The sequence below is a fragment of the Topomyia yanbarensis genome, chromosome 2 (genome assembly GCF_030247195.1).
Source record: "Topomyia yanbarensis strain Yona2022 chromosome 2, ASM3024719v1, whole genome shotgun sequence".
Lineage (NCBI taxonomy): Eukaryota > Metazoa > Arthropoda > Insecta > Diptera > Culicidae > Topomyia > Topomyia yanbarensis.
In genome coordinates this window covers 312,612,464-312,637,258 of record NC_080671.1, presented here as the reverse complement: position 1 = coordinate 312,637,258, position 24,795 = coordinate 312,612,464, and the positions used below count along the sequence as shown (strand labels likewise).

Genomic DNA, 24,795 nt, shown 5'->3' with positions numbered 1-24,795 from the left:
GCAATTGTGTTTCTGGGTTATCGTCAATCAACCGACCATCTTCAATTGGTCTTTATTGTTGTGCTTCACAGGTCAAAGGAAAGGATGGTCACTATTTCCTAGCCGGCATCATATCGTGGGGCATTGGCTGCGCCGAGGCGAACCTGCCTGGCGTTTGCACAAGGATATCCAAGTTTGTACCGTGGATTTTTGATACCGTTTTGTGATAGACTTTCGGAACTCGATGACTGGATGACAACGAGTGAGGTGACGTATAATGGAAGAAGCGAAAAGTGTTCAATCAGTAAACGAAAAAGACTTGATTTTTTATTTAGCACAATATATGGACAGAGAGATAGCAAAAGAGATGACGAGCGGGTCAACGTTGTACATATTTAATGGATTTACTTAGACCACGAGCCGTTGCGGTACTAGCTTCATTTCCGAATGAATCAGGATTTTTTTGCAGTAGATAGCGATATTGAAACCAGAATAGCAGAATGAACAAAGCTTGAAAAGTCACAATAGAAATTCGGTGTAAAATTTGTAAAATTAGTCTTTAAGGCTTAAGCACTACCATTTTGTAAATACTTTTGTAACATATTCTTATCGCACTTAGCTAGAAACTTGATACAGCGAATGTATATACTAACCAATCCTATAAGCAATAGTTTTGCAATATTGTTAACACAGCTGTTGTTAATTTGTATGTATATGAAAATAAATCATTTATTACAACGTATGTCCAAAGATTTAAACGAAATAAGCGATTCCCTGCCGATGTTGACTCAATATCCGAATGCCTTTCAAACGTATCGCTGTCCGGTTCGTCTACTATTATCGAGAGCCGCGTAGACTCCAAGCAGAATCCAAATAGCCAGAATCAGTTTAACTGGAATTTTTGCAATATCATGTAGCACATAACTACAAATTAGGCAATAAGGAAACATACCACACGAAAATACTAGGATCCAGAAAATCCACGAGCTCTTCTTACCTTCGGTGTCGATTAGCGTGAAAATTTTGGAGAAGACAGTAATGAAAAATATTTCCTCTAACACAGCGTAAATTACAAATACTTTAACCAATGTTAGATTTTCCTAAAAATATAAGTGATATAGAAATAGCTGATTAACAATCGAAGGGGACAAATTTTGCTAACCTTGAATATTCCTACGATTAGCAACATTCCTGGAACCATCTTAATTAGTGTTGTTATTATATGGTACGGAATAAAATCATCTAAAAGCAAATAAACAGGTGTGTTTTAAAACTGCATGTTATCTGGTCTTACCGAAACCTCACCTAAATGTCCATAAAAATCACACACTTTTTTCACCAATTCCTCATCGAATTGAACAAATGCGGTTGGATTTCCTTGCGTGCACTGCAGCTTCATCAGTTTTAGCAGTTCGATTGTTTCCATCGTGTAGTAGAAGGTCGTAATTATCCACATGAAACCCAAAAAATAGCCAAACACTTTGTAGCATTCCTTCGTGCACATTTTTTGTCCGAGCGGATTCATTTGGATTCTTCAATGTTTTGCTTTCAATATATCTCTCTTTGTGTCAAAAATGACCATTCGGCGTTTGTTCGGCAGAGCAGGCTTTGCGACTACAGTTACATGGCTGCATGCAGTTCGATAAATCCGTAAAATACATCTTTCTTATAAGTTCAGTTTAATTCCAACATTGTGGTTACGTATCGTAGTGAGCTTACTACTTTTGTTAAAAATATGTTTTATCAAATATTTACATATCTTCCTTTTATCAATCGAAATTGCTACTATGATACAACACTAGAAGCTTTGAAACTTCTGGGATTGATCCATAATGAAGCGATTAATACTTTCGCGTTTTACTGCTTTTTCCATGCAATATGATTTTTTTGAGATGGCCTCACATGCCTTTGAAACGATCCAGATCTGCATTCCAAAGTATACTGAAAATAAACATTATAGCAGAATCAAATATTGCTCAAAGTAACGCATGATTAGGAAATGCTTTGGAATTATTAATTTGGTAATGATGCCCGAAGAATTTTGTTCCAAAATCTGAGGCCGAGCATAGCGTTCAAATACTAATTGAAAAAATATCGACGAAGTTTGAACAAAGAATTGATAAATTTCAAGATTTCCTTAATTTTAGAATGAGAAGCGACATCCATAATTTCGTTTGGATCATTGTTCCAAAAAACCTACAAAGCAATCAAGCGTAGCCTATTTATCGTATCATTCGGGAGTTATTTTTCTGTGCGGTATGGGGCACTATTTTCACCGTTACGTCATCCAGTGACTTGAAGAAAGTTTGCTTCTATTCACTAGGTGACCTGGCTGTAAACATATGGCTGAATAAGGTTTTTGTGCAAATTGCACGTTTTGTAGTTCGCACAGTGTGAGGATTAAATATTTTTAAGAATTCTTGAAATATGTTTAAAATCTTCGCGGAACGAGAAGCAACTTGGATGGGTGACTTAGTTAGATTTTGCAAAGGGAAAAGAAATGTACTGAATGATTCCTTAACTCAATGGCTTGATAAATGATTGTCGGACTGGATGTACATCCGCCGAGTCGGGTCAGACCAATAATAATGAGTATCGTTTATTCTCCAAATTCTCCTTATATACCCTTTTCGGGTTCTAATGCTAGATGACAATTACAATCTTCCTTAAAGCTAAAAAGAGACATAAAATGAAGCGAGGACCAAACATGCTTATCCTGCAATATTGAATTTATTGATTGTTTTTAGGTTGCGTCGCTGTGCACCGAGGCAAGCGCCGGCTCGGTGTAAAGCGGGAAAAACTGTTCCTATCGTGTGTAACCTGAGATTGCATGCGCACTGTCTTATTTATTGCGTTTGGTCGGGAAGCGAGCCAAGCGCTGGGAGGTAGTAAAGCGTATGTAGGGGAACTGGGGGTAAGCCCGACACCCTGGGTAAGTCCGACACCCCACGACTTTTCCCAGATATCAAATTTCGAATCAAATAATAATGACAGGATGTTATTAGTACGATTATTTTGGGCATTTCGATACACATCGATGCCATATGGGTTCATTAAACGTCAACAAAATAAAGAAAAAACGTGTTTAATCCACCTAACAGTGTGATGAGACATTTCTTATAACTCTTATCACTCTTCGGATATTATATCGTTTGAGAGCATTTAGAACTTGATGCTTCGCGATGTTTTTGAATACACATACTACATGGGATAGTGGCAGGACTCAGAGAATCGCTCAAATCAGCATAGGACAACATCAGTGCTAGAAATCTCAAACCAAATCAATGGGAAAGCGAAAAAATGGCCCATAAAATGGACATACCAACGAATTATTGTTAATGCTCTGTTAATAAAATATCTATATTGTGGTGGGAAAACTGAATTTTCCTAAAGGGGTTATATATTGTACTGAAACAAAAAAAAACGAATTTTTTTTGAATCGATTTGAAGTTTATATTTTACTCAAATTTCCAACGCGACTGAGAACTAAGAAATCAACGCTTTTTCTTGAAAAGGGCGATACTAGCAGTGATACCATTCAAAGAAAATCAACAGTGAATATTTCCAGACTTGGTTTTATTTCCTATTTAAGAACTATTGTGTTTTTTGACATCCTAGATTGCATGATTCAGTGATCGAAACCCAAAACTTCATAAAGTATTTGAAATTATTAAATTAAAATTTGTTTTTGCTATTGAAATTGACAAAATGATAGTATCGGCCCTTTGGCGATTGTTTACTTTTTCGGTCCCATCTATCAGCATTGAAGTATCGCCCTTACGTTTTTTTTACAATAACTACCGTTTTACACCACCGATTTCGTCCGGGTTTTTTTTTCAATAGAGATCATTGTTACTATTTACAGCTGGTATCAGTTTGATAATCCTAAAAAAATACGAAAATAACAGTTTCGCCTCTAAACTGCTAGCAAAAAAAGTATCGCCCTGTTTGTTTGCATGGAGCGTGGAGGGCGAAACTTTAAATAAACAAACTAAAATACAGTTTCGCCCGTTGTATTTTTTGCTGTAGTTTAAGAAAGCAATATCGTAGAATCAAAATTTTTAGGTTAATTTGTTGCGTTTCAAAGCCCTCATTCGCATGTAAGAAAAAAGCCCTATGTTTACATTTGTAAGTATCGCCCTTTTCACAAAAAAGCGTTGAAATGAAATCGCAGCTCCTGATATCACGCTATCTCTGAAGTGCATGCGTGCATAGTTTCAAATTTTACTTCGACATCGACTTTTTCTAAAGGTGACTTCCCAGTAGTATCCTTGATTTAAATTATTATCGCTAATCCTAATGCCAAAGAACAAATAAAAACCTCACGAAAACGAACCGTTTGGGAAAATCATCATCATTACTGGAATTTTCATTTTCACGAAACTTTTCGATAACCTTCCGTCACTTGCGTTAATGCACTGGGTGCAAAGTGCTCTGAAAATCTAGCGAAATCGTCTTAGGGCACCAGCGGGTCTGTAAAGAATACTAAAAATTAATTTCTATTCCATAATTTTCAGTTCAGCAATTCGAGAGATCGTGCTCACCGCAAGCCATGAAAAATAGACTACGTTGTGAAGCGATGGTCACTATTAATTAAAAAATCACGGTTAAATAAAAAATAAAACTATTAAAAAATTTCAAATAGTTTATAATTTTCACAAACTTATTAGGAAAAATTGTTTAATAAGCTTTCGTAATATTGTGTAGGAAAAAAGCTGAAAATTTGAAAATAAATCTGAGGATTATGATTGATTACAGAACTCTGGAATTTTCTATTGGAATGTTTTCAGGCAGGAATTTGATATTGATGCTATTAGACAACTGTGAAATCAAGACCAATAGATCAGTTACATATCAGGACCCCATTCCGACAATTTATCAAAAGTCCTCATGATGTTTACAACAACAGCTAATCAATCTACGGATCAGATAATGTTATTGTAATATTGAATTAAATCAGTTTGCATCAATAAATTTTCAACTCCAATCCAATATTTTTTTTGGTGTGGTGGGGGGGGGGGGCTGTATGGTGTTAAACCCCAAAACCTTCTCTTGGCTACGCCGTTGCTTGGAGTTATTTATTTCGCTTTTCATTTTTCGAAAGGTTTCAGATCGATCCGATGGTCATAAGTTAGAAAAATTGCAGTCAGAAGGTTCGTACAAATGAACATTTTTACACTGATAAGTTATCAAGTTCCCTCCAGACAACTTGGAAGTGTTCGGTGATTATTTCTAGCGGTTGTGAATAGAAAAATGAAATACAAAATTCGTTTTATCGAAATAATGTTTGGCTTATTTCAATGGATTATTACTATATTGAACAATAAATAGGCGACAAAGAGTAATCCACAAACAACAAGCCATAACTTTTAAAGTATTCAAAATAGATATTTGAAGTCTTCAGTAAAGTTATTCGCAAAAGTAAGAGCTACAAATTTGCTGAAGGCATCATTTCGTTATAATCACTTCCAAGAAAATTTGTGAAAATATCTCACTCATAGGGGGATTAATCAGCAAAAGCACAATACCAAAAGAAAGAACATATTTCCTCCATTAAATTCTCCGAAGATACTATTGACCTAAAATAAGCCGTTTTGGCGTTAATAATAGATTACATGTTTTTGGTCATATTTCTGGCAATGGGAAATGATAAAAATCTTTCGTCCGCATTTAATGTTAAATATCTCTTTTGATAATAGTCCGATTTCAACAATCTATAGCTTGTTCGAAAGGTATTCGTTAAAGCTGTCTAAAAACATATAAATTGTTAATCTATATTGTTAATTCCGGCAGATAATTTAAAAAAACTGCAAAAAACGCCATTTTTACGCATTCAAACATTCATATCTTAAAAACTAAACATCAGAATCAAAAACAAATTAATAGCGTTCATACTGTTTTTTAGTTCTTTCATTTAATGTTGGTTTGGATAAGATCGGTTCAGCCATTGCTGAGAAACACGAATGAGAATTTGTCCGTTACATACACACACACAGACACACACACACACAGACATTGTCCCAAATCGTCGAGCTGAGTCGATTGGTATATAAGACTCGGCCCTCCGGGCCTCGGAAAAAATCTTGAAAGTTTGAGCGAATTCTATACATTTCTTTTATAAGAAATGTAACAAGCGAAAGCAAAGTTTATGCGCTTTTGGATGTTATTTTTAGTTTATACATTTTAAGGTTTTAATACAACAAAAGCTTTGAAAATGTCCAGCTTTTGTCACACATTCTATTTTACTCTCCATATCGACATTTGTGTGTATTGAAGATAAGTTTGAGTATTTCAATACTGTTAATTGAGCATTTAACAAAAATGTGCGCTATTGGGGTAAGACCGACAGTTTTTGGTTGGGGTAAGACCGACACGGTGTTTAGATAATTGGGTTCGTTTTTGATTCGATACAAACGACTGGGTATATTTGTTGTGTTCAATTATACTATAATTACGTCATGTTAATAATTTAAATATACGGAACCTATGTCTTTTTTGCATTTATTTATCAGTATTGTCTCAAGCCGACCAAAAAAATTAAAAATTAAATTGAACGTGATTCATAGTTATATTACGGAAAGAAACGAAAAGTATAACCTAATATGAGATTTTGAAATGATATTGATAAAAAAATTTCATTGACCGTCGGATTGTTGATCAACAGTGTTCCGAAAAATCACAGCGCGAACCGGATAGCTTACTACGAAGCGTGCGTCACTTCTAAGTGAATGAGTCCTAGTAACAGCGTATATAATCTGCTTGCAGAACAGCTCTTCCTCGTTAGAATGGCTAAACCAGTGGCAATAAAGCTCGATAGAATTACTTGAGAAAACCTGTACCATGATATAAACCATGCGTTAAACATTATTTATTCATAACACCACGCAGTCGAATGCTCTTCCTCTTGTTATGCGATGAAACTACAGAAAGCATGCGTTTGCATCACACATACTCATATACACATAATTGCACTTTATTGCACATACACAATACATTTTAAATGGAAAAAAATTGGACAAAAAGATAGTTCAAAAGGGGGTCGCTCTTGCCTCTTTGGGGTGTCGGTCTTACCTGCAGCGTTTTTAAAATGTCATTTTTCTCCATTTTTTGGCAACCAATAGTTTTTAATGAATTCAATTTTTTGAAACGCTGAAAAAATTACATTTTGTTAAGAATCACCTAAACAAGAATTATGCACAGAATATACAATTTTGGGAGCTTTGTGGAATTTTAGAAAAAATATTGCGCTAAAGGTATCGAAGTTGCTCCGCGTTCCCCTAAACTAATTGCATCGAGTACGGGTTTGTGATGACTTATTTACTGCATGTTAATATGGTCATAGCCCTGTTTCGGTAGTTAAGTTAGTTTAGGTATTATTTGGTTGCACAAGATATGTAAGAAGAATGTGCTGTACTGTATTAATGTGTTTATTCGGTTTTTAGTTTTTCTGATAGCTTACAAAGAGAGGTGTATACTACACGTGCGATTTTAAAGTCGTGCGATTTTACAGTCGTGGGATTTTTAGGTCGTGCGATTTTTAAGTCGAGTGATTTTAATCGTGTAATTTTATAATCGCGCGATTTTAAAGTAAAGTTAAAGCTGAAATAGTAAGTTTTCTACTCTCGATTACGGTTTAACTGAGAGTGCCTCAATATGCGCCCATCTTTGAAAACGGAAAAGTCAGTTTTCTACGCTGCACATCATACAACATTTATGAAAATCGGTCAATGCATTCGGGGTATTTGTAGTGTACTACTGATTGATTTTGCCAACTGTTTGGAAAAAAATTGCCATTTTGTATTCAAAGATGGCCGCTTTTCATGGCTTTCTCAGTTGAAATTCTATTAATCATTATAACGACCAAAACGAGTAATCATTACCGAAAGCATCACAACATTAAGTTTTCAATTTGATATCGGATATTTACTCAAGAAACGAAAGAATAAACAATTTCAACAACAACTGCCCAATCTATTGATATAGTGTTAAGAAACGAAGAATTATCCGATCGTGTTCTTGAACTCAGAAATATCACCATATCAGTAAACTCGGTTCACCAATTATACTACTGCGAAACATTGATCCACCGAAATTGCGCAATAGGACTAGACTGTAAAAAAGTAATGCCAAATATTATTGAGCTTATTCTGCGCATTCCAACTTATATACTATTTGAATTTAAACGTTTGCAGTTCTCGGTATAACTTGCGTTAGCAATGACCAAGGACAACCATTGAAATTTTGAGATGTCCATTTTAAAAATCCATGTTATACCCATGAATAGTTACATAATTGCTTGCTCCAGGATTAAAACACCGAAAAAAGAATTATTTACTCCACAGATGGTGAAACATAAAATATTGTTTAGCTAAATGTTTTAAATCAATTTTGGTTTTTTTCACCATTCATAATATTGTTCCATTTTCGTTTTATTTAAATAATGGAATTTTCGAACAATGTCTATTGTTTTGTTATTTCTCCTTCATTGAGGTGTAGCATAGCGCGCCGGGTAAAAGGTAGTTTTTATATACAACATATTATACATATTCTGCTGCTCGACCGGCCTATCGCGACAGCTGTGTATTTTCTGCTCTTCGTTTTCGTTGAATTATATACAAGAAGTGTACTGATTCCGTGGAAATAAAAGGATGAGATATAGTTGCCGCCTAAATCTAAAGCTGTGTTATACCAAAGTGCAAATTGAACAGTGGTTTTGCGATTTGTTTACGAATTATTTCGATAAATTTCAAGTGCCGAGGTACCATTGTTCATTGGATACAGCGTCTAATTGTTATTACTCTGAGCAGTGAAGGATGATGTGCAAAAAATGTGATACGGTGATCTATTCACTATGTGCGAAGGAAGCTGCAGTGGACGGTTTCACGCCAAATGCGTACACCCAAAACAATTTCCCAAATGCAAAAAAGGCATTACATCCTTTCGTGCATATTCCGAATTAGAATCATGCTTTCTTCGCATTGTAGACCAAGCATAGCTACTGCATTATACCAACACCGCTTGATTCATGATGAAATAAATTGATTGAGAATACACGCTACCATATTATCTGCCCGCATGTAAAAGTATTAGTTGGTTTTGCTTGCTGAGTCTGCCAAAAAGGTGGTGTATTCTATACATGAATATCTCTGTGGTGTTTGTAAGAACTTCTGTCTTCATACACAGTTACGCTTTTTTGTCTGCGAACAACTCAATTCCAACCACACTAAACACGGGAACAGTGCACGTTCACGAGAGTGTGTGATATACGCGTTTTTATTTTCCCATAGCGAAGAGAGAGTGGAAGAAAATGATTTGTGCTCAGATTGATTTGCGATGATCGTTGCCCAGGGCGATGATGTGCGCTAGATTCGCATGTTAGGGAAATAATATAAACTGAAATTAACTGCCAGTGCCACTGCTACTCAAAAGTGCAAAACCATGTCATCACTGCCCTTATAGTTTATGATACTTTAAATTTAGATACTTTTACTGCCAAATACTGATATGATATCACCTGAAAGTACTGTTGATATGAGGAATGCCAGAAATGATTGGCGGACGGCTTCTATCCGACAAATGTTGAATTAACTTGTTAACCCAATGTTCCCATATAGGTAACTTTCTCCTGCGTATAGTGCGCTTAAATAGTCATTAATCATTATTTATGAACCTATCTAGTGGCTAGAACTCGCATATCGCTGGTAAATTTAGGGTTTAGAGAACGCCGAAAGCTCAACATATTATCAAAACAAAATCATCACCCACACCCCACCAATTTGATGACGCTATAAACTGTTCTCTCCAATATGCAGCATGTGATTAGTAGAAAGGCGAAATGGAAACTGGTCCTTGAGCGTGTATTAATATTTTCAGAGCACACATGTATCCGAGTGGAGATGTCCTTTACATGTGTATTAGTGCGGAGTCATTTTAATACTAATGCTCCGATATCGTTAAATTCACTAATACATTCTCAACTGTGGGTTTGTGTAAGTTTCTGTGGTGTAATCGCCTTAATGCATTTTTTTCCCGGACCAATATCGCTTTATATGCATTATACCAGTTACAATGCAAAATTCTCATTAGAATCATGCTTATTCGCATGTAATTCATGCGGTTCGCGTTTTGGGTGTAGGATTAAACGAAACCAATATCAATGCACTTACAAAAAATGTGATATGGATTTGCGATTCGTGCTTGGATGCTTTCCACAAAACTCTAATTGCTTCACTTTTGGGTCCAATGGAGTCGGAATCACCATCGTCATGCATGGAAAAGGAAATATTGTACATGAAAACCAAAATCGATGAAATTCATAATAGCATATCTCAACTAAACCCTCTGGCGAAAGTCTGTGATCGTCACTCAACTCCAGTTTCTTCTGTTAAAAGTCAAAACACATCGAGCGATACTAGTCGAATTATTCCAACTATTATGCCACGGAGTTTGGAGACAGATGTCGAGTTCTCTCTATACCTGTCTAACATTGAACCACATGTAAGCGAAGCAGAAGTTAGCACTTTAGTATCGAAATGCCTTAGACTTAGTACGAGCGACGCAATGGAGGTGAGGAAACTTGTGCCTGCTTCGAAATCATGCGACACCATTGAATATGCTTCGTTCAGAGTATGCCTTAATAGTAAATGGAAACCTCTTGCACTGCAAACAACTACTTGGCCACATAACATCCGATATCGTGAATTTACAAAGAAGTATAATACAACATGGAGACCTGGACGTTAGAACTCACAATGTAGCTGAATTTAGTATGTTTGTTTAGAATGTGAATATTGTTAAATAGGTCTGTCGATATTGTAATGTCTATTTTTCATTCGTTTGTCATGCCATGTAAAGATTGAAAGTTTCTGTTTTATTTAAACTGTGAAGCTCTGTTGAATGTAAATAAATTAATTGATGTAACTAGTGTATAAGAAACTACCATTGGGGTCTAGAAGCCTGTTGGTGTAAATACATACAAATACAAATATCAGGACGGAAACCAGAAATTTTTTTGGAGGGGGTCCAAAATTTCGATTTTTAAATGTTCATTGTGCAATACGTAATATGTAATGCCCTCATTTCATTACAATCAGCTTTGGTGGTCGTATCTGGTCTGGAATGATTGTGAATTTAGAATAAATTTAAAATAGAAACTATTTTAAAAATTTTCAAAAAATCCGGACCCCCAGGACCCTCCTACTGGATCCGCCACTGACAAAAATTGTCTTAAAACTATTTTCATGCGTGATATTTTGTATTATTTTTATACAAGGAAAATATTTTTGATCCATCTTCTATTCTACTTTTTGCCTCTACTTTACCACCAGAAATAGGCACAAAACTGTGGAATTCTTGATATTTGTTTTGGCGTTATTATACAGCACGGTGTTCCTAAAACCGTTATTAACAAAAAAATGACCATAAATTTGTCATACGGCATTCGAAAGATACAGTATCCAAGCATCTTCTCAGTAAATTTCAAAATGATCCATCGAGAGATTCGAGAGAAACTGCAATTTGAAGTTTTATGACACGTTTCAAAAGGCTACCAGCAAACACCCACGGGTTTGGTCCTATCTCTATAAACAAAAAATATTTGTCTACTTATTTAGTACATGGCATTCGAAAGATATAGTAATCAAGTATATCCCCTGCAAGTTTGAAAATATTTCATTGACGGAATCGAAAGTTATAACGGTTTGGATGTTGTATGCGGTCATAGGTGGGTTTTCTACCAGACTTCGTGAAGCGTGAATCCATGTATGCCCATTGACTATTTAGATCGTTTATACGTGTCGCGGTTTTTAATTGAAAACCTTACCATTTAATTACATAAATATAATGTACAAAAGGTGTTATTTATATGGTGCACAAAAATATGAAAATAGGGTTGTCTACCAAACCTTAAGTATAATGTGTAAATAAAAAAAAATGAATAAAAATTGGAATGTTTACTTCAAAAGGCCATATCTCAATGGTTTGTTGACCGATTCTAATTATTTTTCATTATTGAACAGGTAGACGTTTCATCGTTAATTTTCATTAAGAAGAATATAAAATAGAGTCATGTACATCAATAAATAGACAATATAATTGATCTCAACTATATGTATTATCATTATTTAGTGAATATTTTTGTTTTAAAAATAGCTGCCTATCCATTTTTATATACTAGTTGATTGCAATTACTGTATAAACATCTGAATGTAAAGTTCTCATGATAAGTTCAATTCGATAATAAAACTGACAATAGTTAGAGATATGAGCAGATAAACTTGTACTAATAACAGCCGCTTTGACCAGTTTTAACATCTGTCAACCAAACCAGCGAATCACGATTGTACAAAATTTCCAACAAAAACCGTATCATAACATAAATTGATTTGAATCAGCAAATACCTTCATATTTTTTAAATTTTTGGTTTTATTTTTCCATGATTTGTAGTTTGCGTTCGTTGCATTCAACTAATGTATAAAAATTGATAGGTCTTCGTTATGAATATAAAGATATTCACTAACTAGTGATAATATAGTTGAGGAAAATTATGTTGTCTATTGTTTGAAGTTGGCAACTCTGTTTTATATTCTTCTTAATGAAAATTAACGATGAAACGTCTACTTGTTCAATAATGAAAAATAATTAGAATCGGTCAACAAGCCATTGAGATATGGCCTTTTGAAGTAAACATACCAACTTTTATTAATTTTTTTTAATTTAAACATTATACTTAAGGTTTGGTAGACAACCCTATTTTCATATTTTTTAGCGCACCATATAAATAACCTCATTTGTACATTATATTTATGTAATTAAATGGTAAGGGTTTCCTTTAAAAACCGCGACACGTATAAACGATCTAAATAGTCAATGGACAAACATGGATTCACGCTTGAAGTCTGGTAGAAAACCCATCTATGACCGCATACCACATCCAAACCGTTATAAATTTCGATTCCGTCAATGAAATATTTTCAAACTTGCAGGAGATATACTTGATTACTATATCTTTCGAATGCCATGTACTAAATAAGTAGACAAATATTTTTTTGTTTATAGAGATAGGATCAAACCCGTGGGTGTTTGGGTGAAACGTGTCATAAAACATCAAATTGCAATTTCTCTCGAATCTCTCGATGGATCATTTTGAAATTCACTGAGAAGATGCTTGGATACTGTATCTTTCGAATGCCGTATGACAAATTTATGGTCATTTTTTGTTAATAACGGTTTTAGAAACACCGTGACAGTTCTTCGAGTTCTTGTGACATTTTGTTGTACAGTTCGGTGAATATGTAGCAGACAATAATTTTGTGATATTTTTATCAATTTGTTCAACTGCCCAGTTATATAACTCTCGGAGAGTTGTTATGGTATTTTCATAGCCGCGAGCAAGACTGGCTCTTTTTGCCATTCGCTTGAGAGTGCCACTAATAGCCAGGGTCCTTTTCCATGGGATGTTGCAAAAAAAATGCCAGTCTGCGCTTAATTCATGCTTTTACTGGAATCTATGCAAGCTTGCGAAGTTTTATTTTTGTGTTGTGCTACTGCTCCATCAGACATAAAATAAATTTCAGAAAAGTTTGTCAATTATACATAAAATGTATCTTTTTTCAAATTCTTCAAGTCTTCCAGTATTCCAGTCTTCCAGTCTTCCGATCTTCCAGTCTTCAGTCAAGTTTGTTATGAATATATATCACATTCGTTACTGATACTTTTTGCATGTATCAGGCAACTAGCAGTTGAGAAAATGGATTCTGAGATGATTATGATTTTCATTGGTTCTCGGTAAAATACACTGAAAAAAAATCAGTTTGGACAAGGAAAAGTTTCTTTCAAATAACTTTTTTTCTTGGAAGTGCCCAACTTGAATTTTTGACGGTAGGTAAGGAACAAAATTATCTATCTTGGAACAAAATTTCATGGGTGCGTCTCGACTTCATCTCATCAGAAACCGACACTAACTTTTTGTCGGAATAGATTAGCGCCGGCTTGACGCAAATCCCTAAATCTAAAACACACTTTGTGTTTCAATCGAGCAGAAGTTCTGTTTATGCCGATAAGACACAGTGAAGCCGAAACTTGTCTTGGCTTAGCAGGCCTATGCGACAGCACTATGCTATATTTTACCCTTAGGAGAAAAATTGGGTAAACCCCAAACTTTCTCACTAAGGCGAAATTTTTTTGGTAAAACCAGTCTTTGCACTTGAAGTGGTGAGACGAAGTCGAAACGCACCCATGTAATGTAATATAATAAGTAAGGATTTGTGCCCTTCAAGTGCAAAGACTGATTTTACGAAAAAAAAATCGCCCTTATGAGAAATTTTGGGCTTTACCCAATTCTTCTCCTTAGGGGGAAATATAGCATAGTATAAAATTTGATCCAATTCAAAAATGTTTTTTTTTTCGTGAATCGACTTTCAATTTTTAAAATCGATTTTTTTCAGTGTAGGAGTTTATGAAGAATTTTTTCAATATTTTTATTCAAAAATTTGACTAGTGGCTTTTTGTTACAAAGTTATCATGTACAAATAGTTTCATTAAAATCTGAAGGGGGCTGCCAACATTTGATCGAGTTGGCGCGAAATTCGTCACCTTGAAGGACCAATTCGAATAAATCGAGCTACAAAAACCCATTTGGGATCATCCATAAATGACGTAGCATTATATGGGGGAGGGGGCAGCTTTGTGTGACAACAGGGGGTAGGGGGTCATGCCATGCTACGTAGCTCTTTTAAAGGGGAATAGAAAATATTTTTTTTCGGTGACAAGGGGGGGAGGGGGTAACCGTCAAGCTACGTAATTACCAGGGGGGTATTTAGAGGTTTGTAACGAAATGCTACGATGGGGGAGGGGGGTGTTAAAAATCACTCAAAAAATGCTACGTCATTTATGGATGCCCTCTTTAGCAAAAGCTTGTAGGTAGAGCAGCGATATTGCCTTTGCTGCAGGAATAGTACTATCAAGCAGAGCCGTAGCGTGCGGTTGGCCAAGTTGGTCTTCGCTAAGGGCACCAATCTTAGGGGGGGGGGGGGGGGCGCTAAAATCTTGATCTTTATAAAATACGTGAGGTTAAGTTATAAAATAAGTCAGGGTAGGAGTATCATTCCCAGGTACACACAAAATATCTGTTTAAAAGTCGAACTGAAAAAGAAAGCTAAAGCAGACAGCAAAAAGGCGCAAAACTGAGACTCTACCACCGGCGCCAGAAGTCCTCGCTACAGTCCTGTTAGTCCAGAATAAACAACAAACAAGACAAAGAATTCAAATTTCAACAAAAATAGCGAAAATAATTGGAATCTTTCCGCTCGTTTTCTCAGTTTCATAGGATCAAGGGGAACGGAATTGTGGCCGTGGGCAGTAAAGCATGCCACCATTTTAAAGATGTAGCAAAGATCGTAGAGTAAGCCAGATCAATTATCATCGAAAAGATAACCCTATGCCGTACCATGAAAATTGAAGTGTCCTAGATGCCGGGAGGAGTTCCGCAATATCACAAAGTTTACCCCCCCCCCCCCCCCCCCCCCGATTCCCAATCTAGATCCAACTAATCCTACACTAAGTTGAATAAGTTAAATCTTTGGTTGAAATGTCACATGAGATTTTTGGTGCTCCTGATAGCGTTGAAAACTCTTTATTTCTTCTCAATTGTCTAGTACCAGGTGCTGTTTGCTTCGGTTATGTGGCAAAGATTTTTCTTGCTGCCTTGGCGTCCTTTCAAGAGAAAAAATGGTTACAAAGATCCATTTACTGGTAATTGGGAAAATGTACTTTTGCATATAAAATATTTAAAATAATCCATAAAGAATTGTAAAACGATCCATAAAAAAGTTGTCAATGTTCCATAAAACAAAACTGAAAATCCATAAAACTATGTTAATGATCCATAAAAAGGGGTGATTTGATCCATAGATTATGTAAAATTGAACCATAAAATGGTCGCAAAAGAGCACTAAAATAGTAATAAAAGAGCAAATAAAATCAACCAATGCCCCATAAAAATATTGGAAATGTTCCATAAAATGATACATTTTGCGCCATAAATTAACTGACATTGATCCATAGAATATTAACAATGTACATTAAAACACGTCGATATGTTCCATAATATCGACAAAAATGTTCCACGGTATTACAAAATAGAGCAATAAAATGTCAGAAAAAGTTTCATAAATTTGATGAAAATGTTTGCTAAATAATTTGTCTTGGTCCATAAAAGATGTAAAAATGAACATTAGAAATGATTCATATATCGAACGTTAAATTATGGTTCATTGATATTTACAAAACGATCCATAAGAAAAGAAAATATAAAACGATCCATTAATATGTGCATATGCACTAGAAAAAATAAATTTAATGAATTCATGCGAAATTTTATGGTAAACTGAAAAAATAAGTTGTGCTTAATAATTCTCATAACAGTGACAGTGTTTTAACAAGTGAGCTTATACTGGGAGCTAGTGTGATGCGGCTTGGCCGCATATCCGAGGCCAAGGATCCGAAACCTGTGGTCCTCTCGTTTGCCCGGTTTACTTAAACATAGGGGCTATAGCTAGTTAAAAGCCGACTGAGCGGCAGCGAAGTCGGACAGTGCACTAGAAAGCGATGTGGCGTAGCCACATTAGTCAGTGTTCGTGTATAAAGTGTCCGTTTTCGCTTCAGATAGTTATTCAGATAGTATTTGCGACTCATGCCAGCCTGTATCAGTGGTCTAATAACTCTCAGCACTCTAATATCATAAATACCCTGACGTTTAAAGAGTTGCCATAATGATTTCAGGTTAGCTAAGGTCAGTTACCTGACTAGTGGGATACGGAAGCTTAAGTTTAACTATAATGTATGCATTGTTTGTTGTAGTTGTATGCAGTGCATGTATGCAGTGCAGTGCATGTATGCATAACAACCAAATGTAATAAACTTTATTATTAGTTCGAATAGCAAAAATTTCGCATGAGTTCATTAAATTTACTTTTTCTGGTGCATAAGCACATATTAATGGATCGTTTTACATTTTCTTTTCCTATGGATCGTTTTGTAAATATCCATGAACCATAATTTAACGTTCGATATATGAATCATTTCTATTGTTCATTTCTACATCTTCTATGGACCAAGAAAAATTATTTAGCAAACATTTTCATCAAATTTATGGAACTTTTTCTGACATTTTATTGCTCCATTTTGTAATACCGTGGAACATTTTTGTCGATATTATGGAACATATCGACGTGTTTTATTGTACATTGTTAATATTCTATGGATCAATGTCAGTTAATTTATGGCGCAAAATGTATCATTTTATGGAACATTTTCTATATTTTTATGGGGCATTGGTTGAATTTAATTGCTCTTTTATTACTATTTTAGTGCTCTTTTGTGACCATTTTATGGTTCAATTTTACATAATCTATGGATCAAATCACCCCTTTTTATGGATCATTTACACTGTTTTATGGATTTTCTGTTTTGTTTTATGGAACATGGACAACTTTTTTATGGATCGTTTTTCAATTTTTTATGGATCATTTTTGTTGTTTTAGCGGTGCAAACTTAGGGCTGCCCTGGTAATTAGTCTCGCTCGGTGCGATTGTCACTCAAAAAACTTCGCTCACTGAAGCAAGGGGTTATTGAAACAGCCAATCGCCTCCTACAGTAGATCCACGCATGCCAAATCGATAACTACACCATCGATCTCAACTTTGTGAGCGGGCATGTGAACGCGTTAGTTCTTCATGAATGTCTTGCCGCCAACATCATTTGTTTTCTTTGAACAAGATATTACAACTTTGAGCTTATCTAGGCGAACTTTCGAGATATTTTTCATAGCTGAAAATTTTTGCGTCTTGCGGAATATTAGAATACTTCGCGTATCTTTGTTACAAAAGCAGATCGGATATAGTCGAACCCAGTTCAATGTGTTTGAGTTGGAAGCTCGGTGTCTTGGGCAACGAATCTTGTTCGACATCCATTTTTGGATCATTTGGGTCAAATCAGGAGTTTATTTATGCACGGACCAAGAGACAGATGCAAAGTGAAAACAGAAGACTAGGGAGCAAGAGATAGAAATCACGGGTTATATAATTTGAATAACCATCTGAATTTGGTAGTAAAAGAATAACGTGGTCATCTATCTTCACACGATATATGGCTGGATGCAACATATATTAATAGTAACTGGAACGAAGAATATGTGAAAAATTTAATCAGCAATAGATCATAAAAGCATCTTTGTTTCATATGCTTGTGAAAAAAATGAGAGGATGCAGTCTGGAATGTAACCGAAAATTCAAATATAATAACATGCAACGTAATAAACAATCCACCAATCACTTCCTAAAAATTAAAAATACAAGGGAGAAAACATTTTTCAAAACAATTTTCTGAAGAGAAGATACAAGATCTTCTGTTTCGTGCATTTCTAAGACATTTAGGGCCGATTTCTTCACCCTCGCTTAGCGCTTAAGCCAGGTTTAAACGTACTGGTGAACCTGGTTTAAAAGTTAAGCGAGGGTGAAGAAATCGGCCCTTAGAATAGAAAATAAATTTCAAGCAGCCTTTTCAAACCCTAGTATCAACTCAAATCCAGAATTTTCCATGTTTCATAAAGACTATCTTAAAAAATCAAACTAACAGTAGATCTCGACGTTTTATTATATCCTAAGCCATTCAGCATAAAAAATTCGAGTTCAATTTTTGAATCTTCTAAGGGTCCTTTTGTGTTTTTTTACGGGGGAAAATTTTTGTACTTTGGCCGTTTTGCGCAATCTCTTAATCGTGTCCGTTTGAGTTAAACTTTTGCAAAGAGACTTTTTCGAGGTGCATCCGGTTATTAAATTTAATGATCACCTCTTTCCCATACATACCATTGGCACCCTAATTAACAGTCTTGTGAATAGATGCTCCCTCCGCCGGCGCCAACTGATGTTATAAACATACAGTAAAAAATTTGTGGCTGGAATTTACATGAAATGAACGACAATCAAACATGAATGAAGTAGGGAGTAGGTGTGCCATTTCCATGCACAAAAAATATTGTTTGAAGGTCGAACTGAAAAAGAAAGCCAGAGTAAATACCAAAGGGACGCAAAACTGAGACTCCGCCAAGGACACCAGAAGACCACGCTACGGTTCTGCTATCAAGCTACGTGTAACAAACAGAAGAAGATTGCATTTGTGAATTACTGATTTACAACGTTTTAACGATTTAAAAGTTTACAGAGATTTTTAATTTAACCTAGATGTCTGTTATCTGAGGTGCCATGTTCATTCGGAACATCAAAAAATCAAATAATTTAATTCGCTCCAACAGACCCCACGGGATTGTGGGATAATTTCGGAAGCAGTTATCTGACCTCTAATGTTACTTATGAAACTTGAATACATTCCCCATAAATATTCTCCAACTTGTTATAAACACCAATTATACTTACCAACACACAACACCAGGACAAACCCCCATAGTACCATAAGCATAGGGCTATGCGCTTCGTAGAATGATATTAATATTGCTAACCAGCACCCGAAGAGAAACGTTATATTTGCGAATAGAAATATCCGAAACACTTTCAGTAGCAATCCCTTATCCTGTACAAACAAAAAGTAATCACATTAAAATTGACAGAAACCGTTCGTGCTGAAATGTTGTTATGCTCACCAACGCAACTCCAACCACCATGAGCAGCGACATAATGCACCCGAGTGCCAGCATGAACACCAACGTCCCGTAGGTTTCTATTTGGAATAGTTAGAGTGTGGATAAAACAAATTATAGCACCTACTAAATGCATAGTACCTAGCTTCAACCACCGCATTCGTGGCGTACCAAAACTACACAAAACTTACTCGTATTGCAGATTCCCCAGGAAACGCGGCTGCCGTCCGGGATGAGATTCACGCTGCAGTTATCACGCATAATTTTCTCACTCACTTTGTCCGCATTCACGGCGATGCTAATTGCCCAGAAAATGTTGCAACATGCATAAAAGTTGCAGAGAAATTTGAGTGTTCCACCCGAACACATTTTAGTAGCGGTTCCGCTATGCTGTTCGTTTCAATGATTGTCCAAAACTGGCGACGGTTGGAATTGGGTAAACAGCAAAGGCATCCACCCGTGAAAATGAATCGGAACGGATCTATTGACCGGGTGGTGATACAAATCACTGCGCGAACAGATTTCAATGAACATATTGGTCGGTAGATCAATGGATTCATAATTTATAACCGACTGAGCGTAACATCACAAACATCACTTTGTTAAATTCTTCAGTATCATAAACATCCCGCGAATGAGTTCAGTAATGAAAACAAATCAATTATCCCGTATAATTGAAGCACGTTCGCGCTTGACGGAATGTAAACGAATGGCTGTTTTCTTTTGACAAACAACCTTGCGTTTCCATTTTGGTAGGATCAAGGGTGATTGAAAATTCGCTGGTAGGTGGAAAATAAATAATACAATCTGCCATATTGGGAAAATAAGTTTTTAGCGATGGGGTTCAACAAACACAAAACTCTGTTGAGAAGTTGTTAAAAGCTTGTGCATTGAGCCGAAACAGCGATGTGTAGAAAAGGCAGAAAACGAATTTCCTTTTGCCGGATACCAATACATTTCCGGGAGGGATGAAAGTTGCAAAGTGCAACGATCTTACTGAACAAAAGAAATTTTTTTTTGGGTCAAATATTCTTCTCTTTGTCAGAATAAAAAAAACATTTTTGGAGCACTGAACCAACGTTTAGACTCCCGGTACTTTCGCAAAACCTGCTGTAAGTTTATCTGTCGCAATAAATAGGAAAAACTTGAACCCGAGCATCGTGTCCCAGCCAACGACAGCTTCGAGTGGTGCCGACAATTTTCAGCCATAAATTAGCTGCGATAAAGACATTTTATTCGTTTGCTTTACGTCAGCTATTTTCGCCACTCGTTTGCATATATCTGATAACATGCAGCAAAGCAAAACGGTTCCCGGTATGATTTTATCACAGCATCAGTACATGACTGGCAAGCATTCGACGAAGAACATGGTTACATGCATAGCTGTACAGTAGACCATAACAGCTGAAAAGCGCATGTACGGTGAGCGCAGCATCCGCCGTACACGAATTCTGTAGAGAGCATCTGTCGCTCGCTTTTCCTTATCAGTGAAAATGCTTTAGCAAATCCCGATCCGATCTGTACCAAATCCTTTGGAGATAATCAGTTGTAACACGTGAGTCTCTGGGTTCGGGGCTTTGTTTATTATCATCGGCTACGAAGGCGCGATCGTAGGTTCTCTGTTGTGACTAGAATTTGTTCTCTCGCTCTCAATCTTTACTACTTTGCAATACTGGTCCATTCCATAGCTTTGAGATAAAATATCCTTGCATTACATCGTGCAACTTCAGTTCATTGTGAGAATTCGAGGCGTATACTAGGTACATTCTAGAAAAAAAAGCGAACACTCGTTACAGTCCGTTCCCTTCTTCGTGCTTTAGTATACTAAACTGCCACTCATAAGTTCGCTATAGTATTACAGAAATTGAGACAAACGTGCCAAGGAAAGACGAACAAAAGTTTTGCTTGTCAGCTGTGTCCCGTATACTGAGCGCAATTGGCGTCTTTCGGGGGGAAATTTCACATCTGTAAAGATTTGAAACACCACAATAAATCCCCGAGGAAAGCGGGCAACAGTGAGAAACGAGAACAGTGTTGGGTACCAGTTAGATTGCTTTTATGTAAGTGTTCAATCAAATTTATATGGATATAAAATCAGTGTCGTTGATTGGCTTGGTATCCAGTCAAGTACATATGTGCTCTGAATAATGTAAAGAACCAACAAGAGTCGGTTTCTGTGGTAAAAAGACGGAGACAAATGATGGTGAATTCACTATCTTGAGGTATTGTTGTGGAAAAATTCGGCCAAATGCTGTGCTCTATGTGGCTGTTTTGTATTTTATCATTTCATTTCTTGTATTGAAACGTAATGTATTTAAAAATGTAGTCCCTCGAATAATTTACTTCATGAAAGCGAAAATAATTGTCATAGAATAATAGCAGACAATGACAAATTTATATAGAATTGATTACGAAGCCTTTGAAACCACGGGTCATTACTAAAATCGAGTAGTTTGCAACGTTATTGGTGCTTCATATTTCGGTGTGCAGCAATATTCGCCGACAAAAGCCAAGGGTTAGTGCATAGCGTAGCACAAGGAGATCGAGAACATTATGAAGCTGTGACACAAAGGAAATCTGCGAATCATGTTTTCTGTGAAGTTTATGAAAAGCGTTACTCCGACTCGTATCGCGGACGTTGACTTCAAATTTTGTGATATACGACTGAGTTTTCGCAAGATGGAAGCCGTATTTATACATTTTCGACACCTACGCCATTCAGTATTGAAATTCGGTCCGTTAATCCAAGCAGAAATAAAACGATCGACGCCTATGACTAATATTATGAGTTGAGTAGAAACCTTATCCGTAGCATTTACGAAATTTTGCATAAAATTTTCAAAAACTAATCGTTATATTTACGATGCTCTTTTGAAGAAATTTTTATTTTCGTTAGGGTTTACTTGGAAAATCGTGGACTGCCAACGAATCCATTTCGTACATTGTACTAACGGAAATTAACATAAAAAAGTTCTATTAGCGATCAGTATTCGAATACGGGATTATGATCATCGAATTCACGAGCAACTAATTTAAATAAAAACTTCACCTGATTATATACAAGCAATTTGTATATTTTTCGAAAGCTCATCGCAACTGATTTACGAATAAATTCGTTGAGTGATATGAATTTTTTGTGCATAAATATTTTGGTGATTCTTCGGAAAAAAATGGTTCAAAAGTAGTTCGTTATTATTAGTAAGATTTTTGTTTATTTCATCAATCAATTATTTTGGCTAATACACTCCAACTAATGATTCGTAATACATCCACAAACAACTCGCCATAACAATAAAAACGTTTTTATAAAACTACGAAAGATTTATGCTATTTATGAAAAATTCGTATATTGGACGAAAGTTGTCTGCACGAACCTTCTTCGTAATAGATTTACAAATATATTCCCTAAACCCGGGGCAATCGCGTTAAAAAAAATAATCTGGGTATACTTAACACAGACCATGTGGTCCCGCTACAATGAATAACCGACTTCCAAAACAATTCGAAAAGCTTTGATACTCAAATGCTAGTATATTATTAAAATTTACAAATCACCCTAGTAATGGAACATTACTTCGGAAAATCCGGCTTACCAAGAACCAGTCACATTCATTCAGTTCAATTTCACATAATCAAAAAGTGGACGAGTTCCTGAATCCAGATCATCTAAAACTGTCCAAATCAGTTAAAGAAAACCATATTTCAATTTGTGGGTGCCAGGGTACCCTCAACGGTCTACTAAAGTTGTTTTTTTGTTGTTGGACGCACAAAGGTTAATAAACGAGCATTCAAATTTAAATGATTATTTAAAATCATTATGGAACTATAAATTCATTACAATTTTATTAGCAAATTCCCACCCCGTTTGAAAAGCTTCAAACATAGAGGTAGAATTTAGCATTGCAGTCATTAATTGAAACCTTGATTGCCGAAAAAATCTTCCGTGATGCTACCTAGATTGGTTGGAGGAAAGATGTGTGAGAACGAAATTGGAGACGTTATTTAAGCCGAGGCACCTTCCAGTTAAGCATAAGATAACTTGTTTTCTTCAAGTGTTTCGAAGTGAAGAAGTAAATTAAATTTTTAATTCGTTATTTTTGTTACTTTGAACGAGAATTTATTTTTTTCTCAAACAGGACATGCTCGAATTTCGATTTATGGGTTTCGCTACAATTAGTGCATTCATCGGCCAATCTGAAAAGAGGCTTTCACGTCCGGAAGGAACTTCGAAAGCTAAGTTCGAAGAGCTCTGAAGTGGGTGATAATCACTGTTAGCAGCGGAGGATGTTGCTGTTTTTTCTCATTGCATTACGCGCAATGCGAGGATACTGAAAAAAAATTCTACTTCACATTTAAATAAAACATGGAATGAGTTGCTACAATCAATTGGATTTTCGGGTGGAGAAATTACATGCAGTTATTAAACCTGCTGAAGAAAATTCAAAATCTTTGAAAAAACCAATATGAGCAATCTTAAGGGGCAACATGACCATGTCGCAAAAGATTATATTTTATCACAAAATTTAAAATTTATTTCACTTATAATTACCAGCAATCATATTACCCATCAATTTAGTGACATTAAGTTACCAATGAAATCAATCTTAACAGCATTTTTGGAACTACGGATAAATTTTTTTCATTTTTTTTAGTAATATCTTTGCGAGTAATTGTTAAACATTTTATTGTACTATGAAACAGGGAAACATTTATTGCTTTTCGTGAAGTTACTTAAGCATTTTTGAAGTGATGTTGTAGATTTCCTTCATCTTTAAGTCATTGAAAGAGAAAAACAAATGTGAAAGATACGTATTGTATGACTTCTAACGATTTGTTTAAGGAAAATAGTCTATAAATTAACCACCAAACATCGAAAATTGTAATTTTTTATGGCTTTATTGACATAAATATTTGGCATTGCTAAAAAATTTATTGATAAGTTCAATTATAGAGGCATATGTACATGTATACAGGTACACGAAATTATTACAATTAATCAAAAATAATCAGATAAATGTATCTTTTTCAATTGCAAGATCAATTAATAAATTACAAAATAAACGTTACGGACAAAAGTTGAGCGTGTTTAGAATAAAATTGATGTTTGTTTACATGATTTTTGAAAAATTAATCTTATCGAAAATTTTACGATTTTACGGTAAAA

The 24,795-nt window shown here is 35.5% G+C and overlaps 4 protein-coding genes across 7 annotated transcripts in view; 2 read left to right on the top strand and 2 right to left on the bottom strand.

Annotated features, from left to right (window-relative positions):
* LOC131683577 (serine proteinase stubble) overlaps nucleotides 1-805 on the top strand; it is a 258,242-nt gene extending 257,437 nt beyond the window's left edge. The window contains exons 11-12 of one of the 3 annotated variants that reach the window (XM_058965669.1): nucleotides 72-246; nucleotides 315-663. In XM_058965669.1, the coding sequence (XP_058821652.1) occupies nucleotides 72-206 (135 nt within the window). In that variant the 3' untranslated portion in view covers nucleotides 207-246; nucleotides 315-663. Of the gene's footprint in view, nucleotides 1-71 lie in introns of all 3 variants that reach the window. The other 2 variants (XM_058965670.1, XM_058965668.1) reach the window with 2 other exon arrangements.
* On the bottom strand, nucleotides 749-1,800 carry LOC131683581 (uncharacterized). Its single transcript, XM_058965674.1, has 4 exons — nucleotides 1,285-1,800; nucleotides 1,142-1,221; nucleotides 932-1,079; nucleotides 749-871 (listed from the first exon to the last, which is right to left on the bottom strand). The coding sequence occupies exons 1-4, from the start codon at nucleotides 1,502-1,504 to the stop codon at nucleotides 786-788; spliced, it is 534 nt and encodes a 177-aa protein (XP_058821657.1). The 5' UTR covers nucleotides 1,505-1,800; the 3' UTR covers nucleotides 749-785.
* LOC131680532 (uncharacterized) lies at nucleotides 1,778-20,000 on the bottom strand. Its single transcript, XM_058961248.1, has 4 exons — nucleotides 19,823-20,000; nucleotides 19,635-19,711; nucleotides 19,411-19,564; nucleotides 1,778-1,920 (listed from the first exon to the last, which is right to left on the bottom strand). The coding sequence occupies exons 1-4, from the start codon at nucleotides 19,998-20,000 to the stop codon at nucleotides 1,778-1,780; spliced, it is 552 nt and encodes a 183-aa protein (XP_058817231.1).
* A 1,350-nt stretch (nucleotides 20,001-21,350) lies between these two features.
* LOC131683576 (uncharacterized) overlaps nucleotides 21,351-24,795 on the top strand; it is a 91,448-nt gene continuing 88,003 nt past the window's right edge. For both annotated transcript variants that reach the window (XR_009304536.1, XM_058965667.1), the window contains exon 1: nucleotides 21,351-21,691. The gene's annotated coding sequence lies outside the window, so the exon portion shown is untranslated. The remainder of the gene's footprint in view (nucleotides 21,692-24,795) is intronic.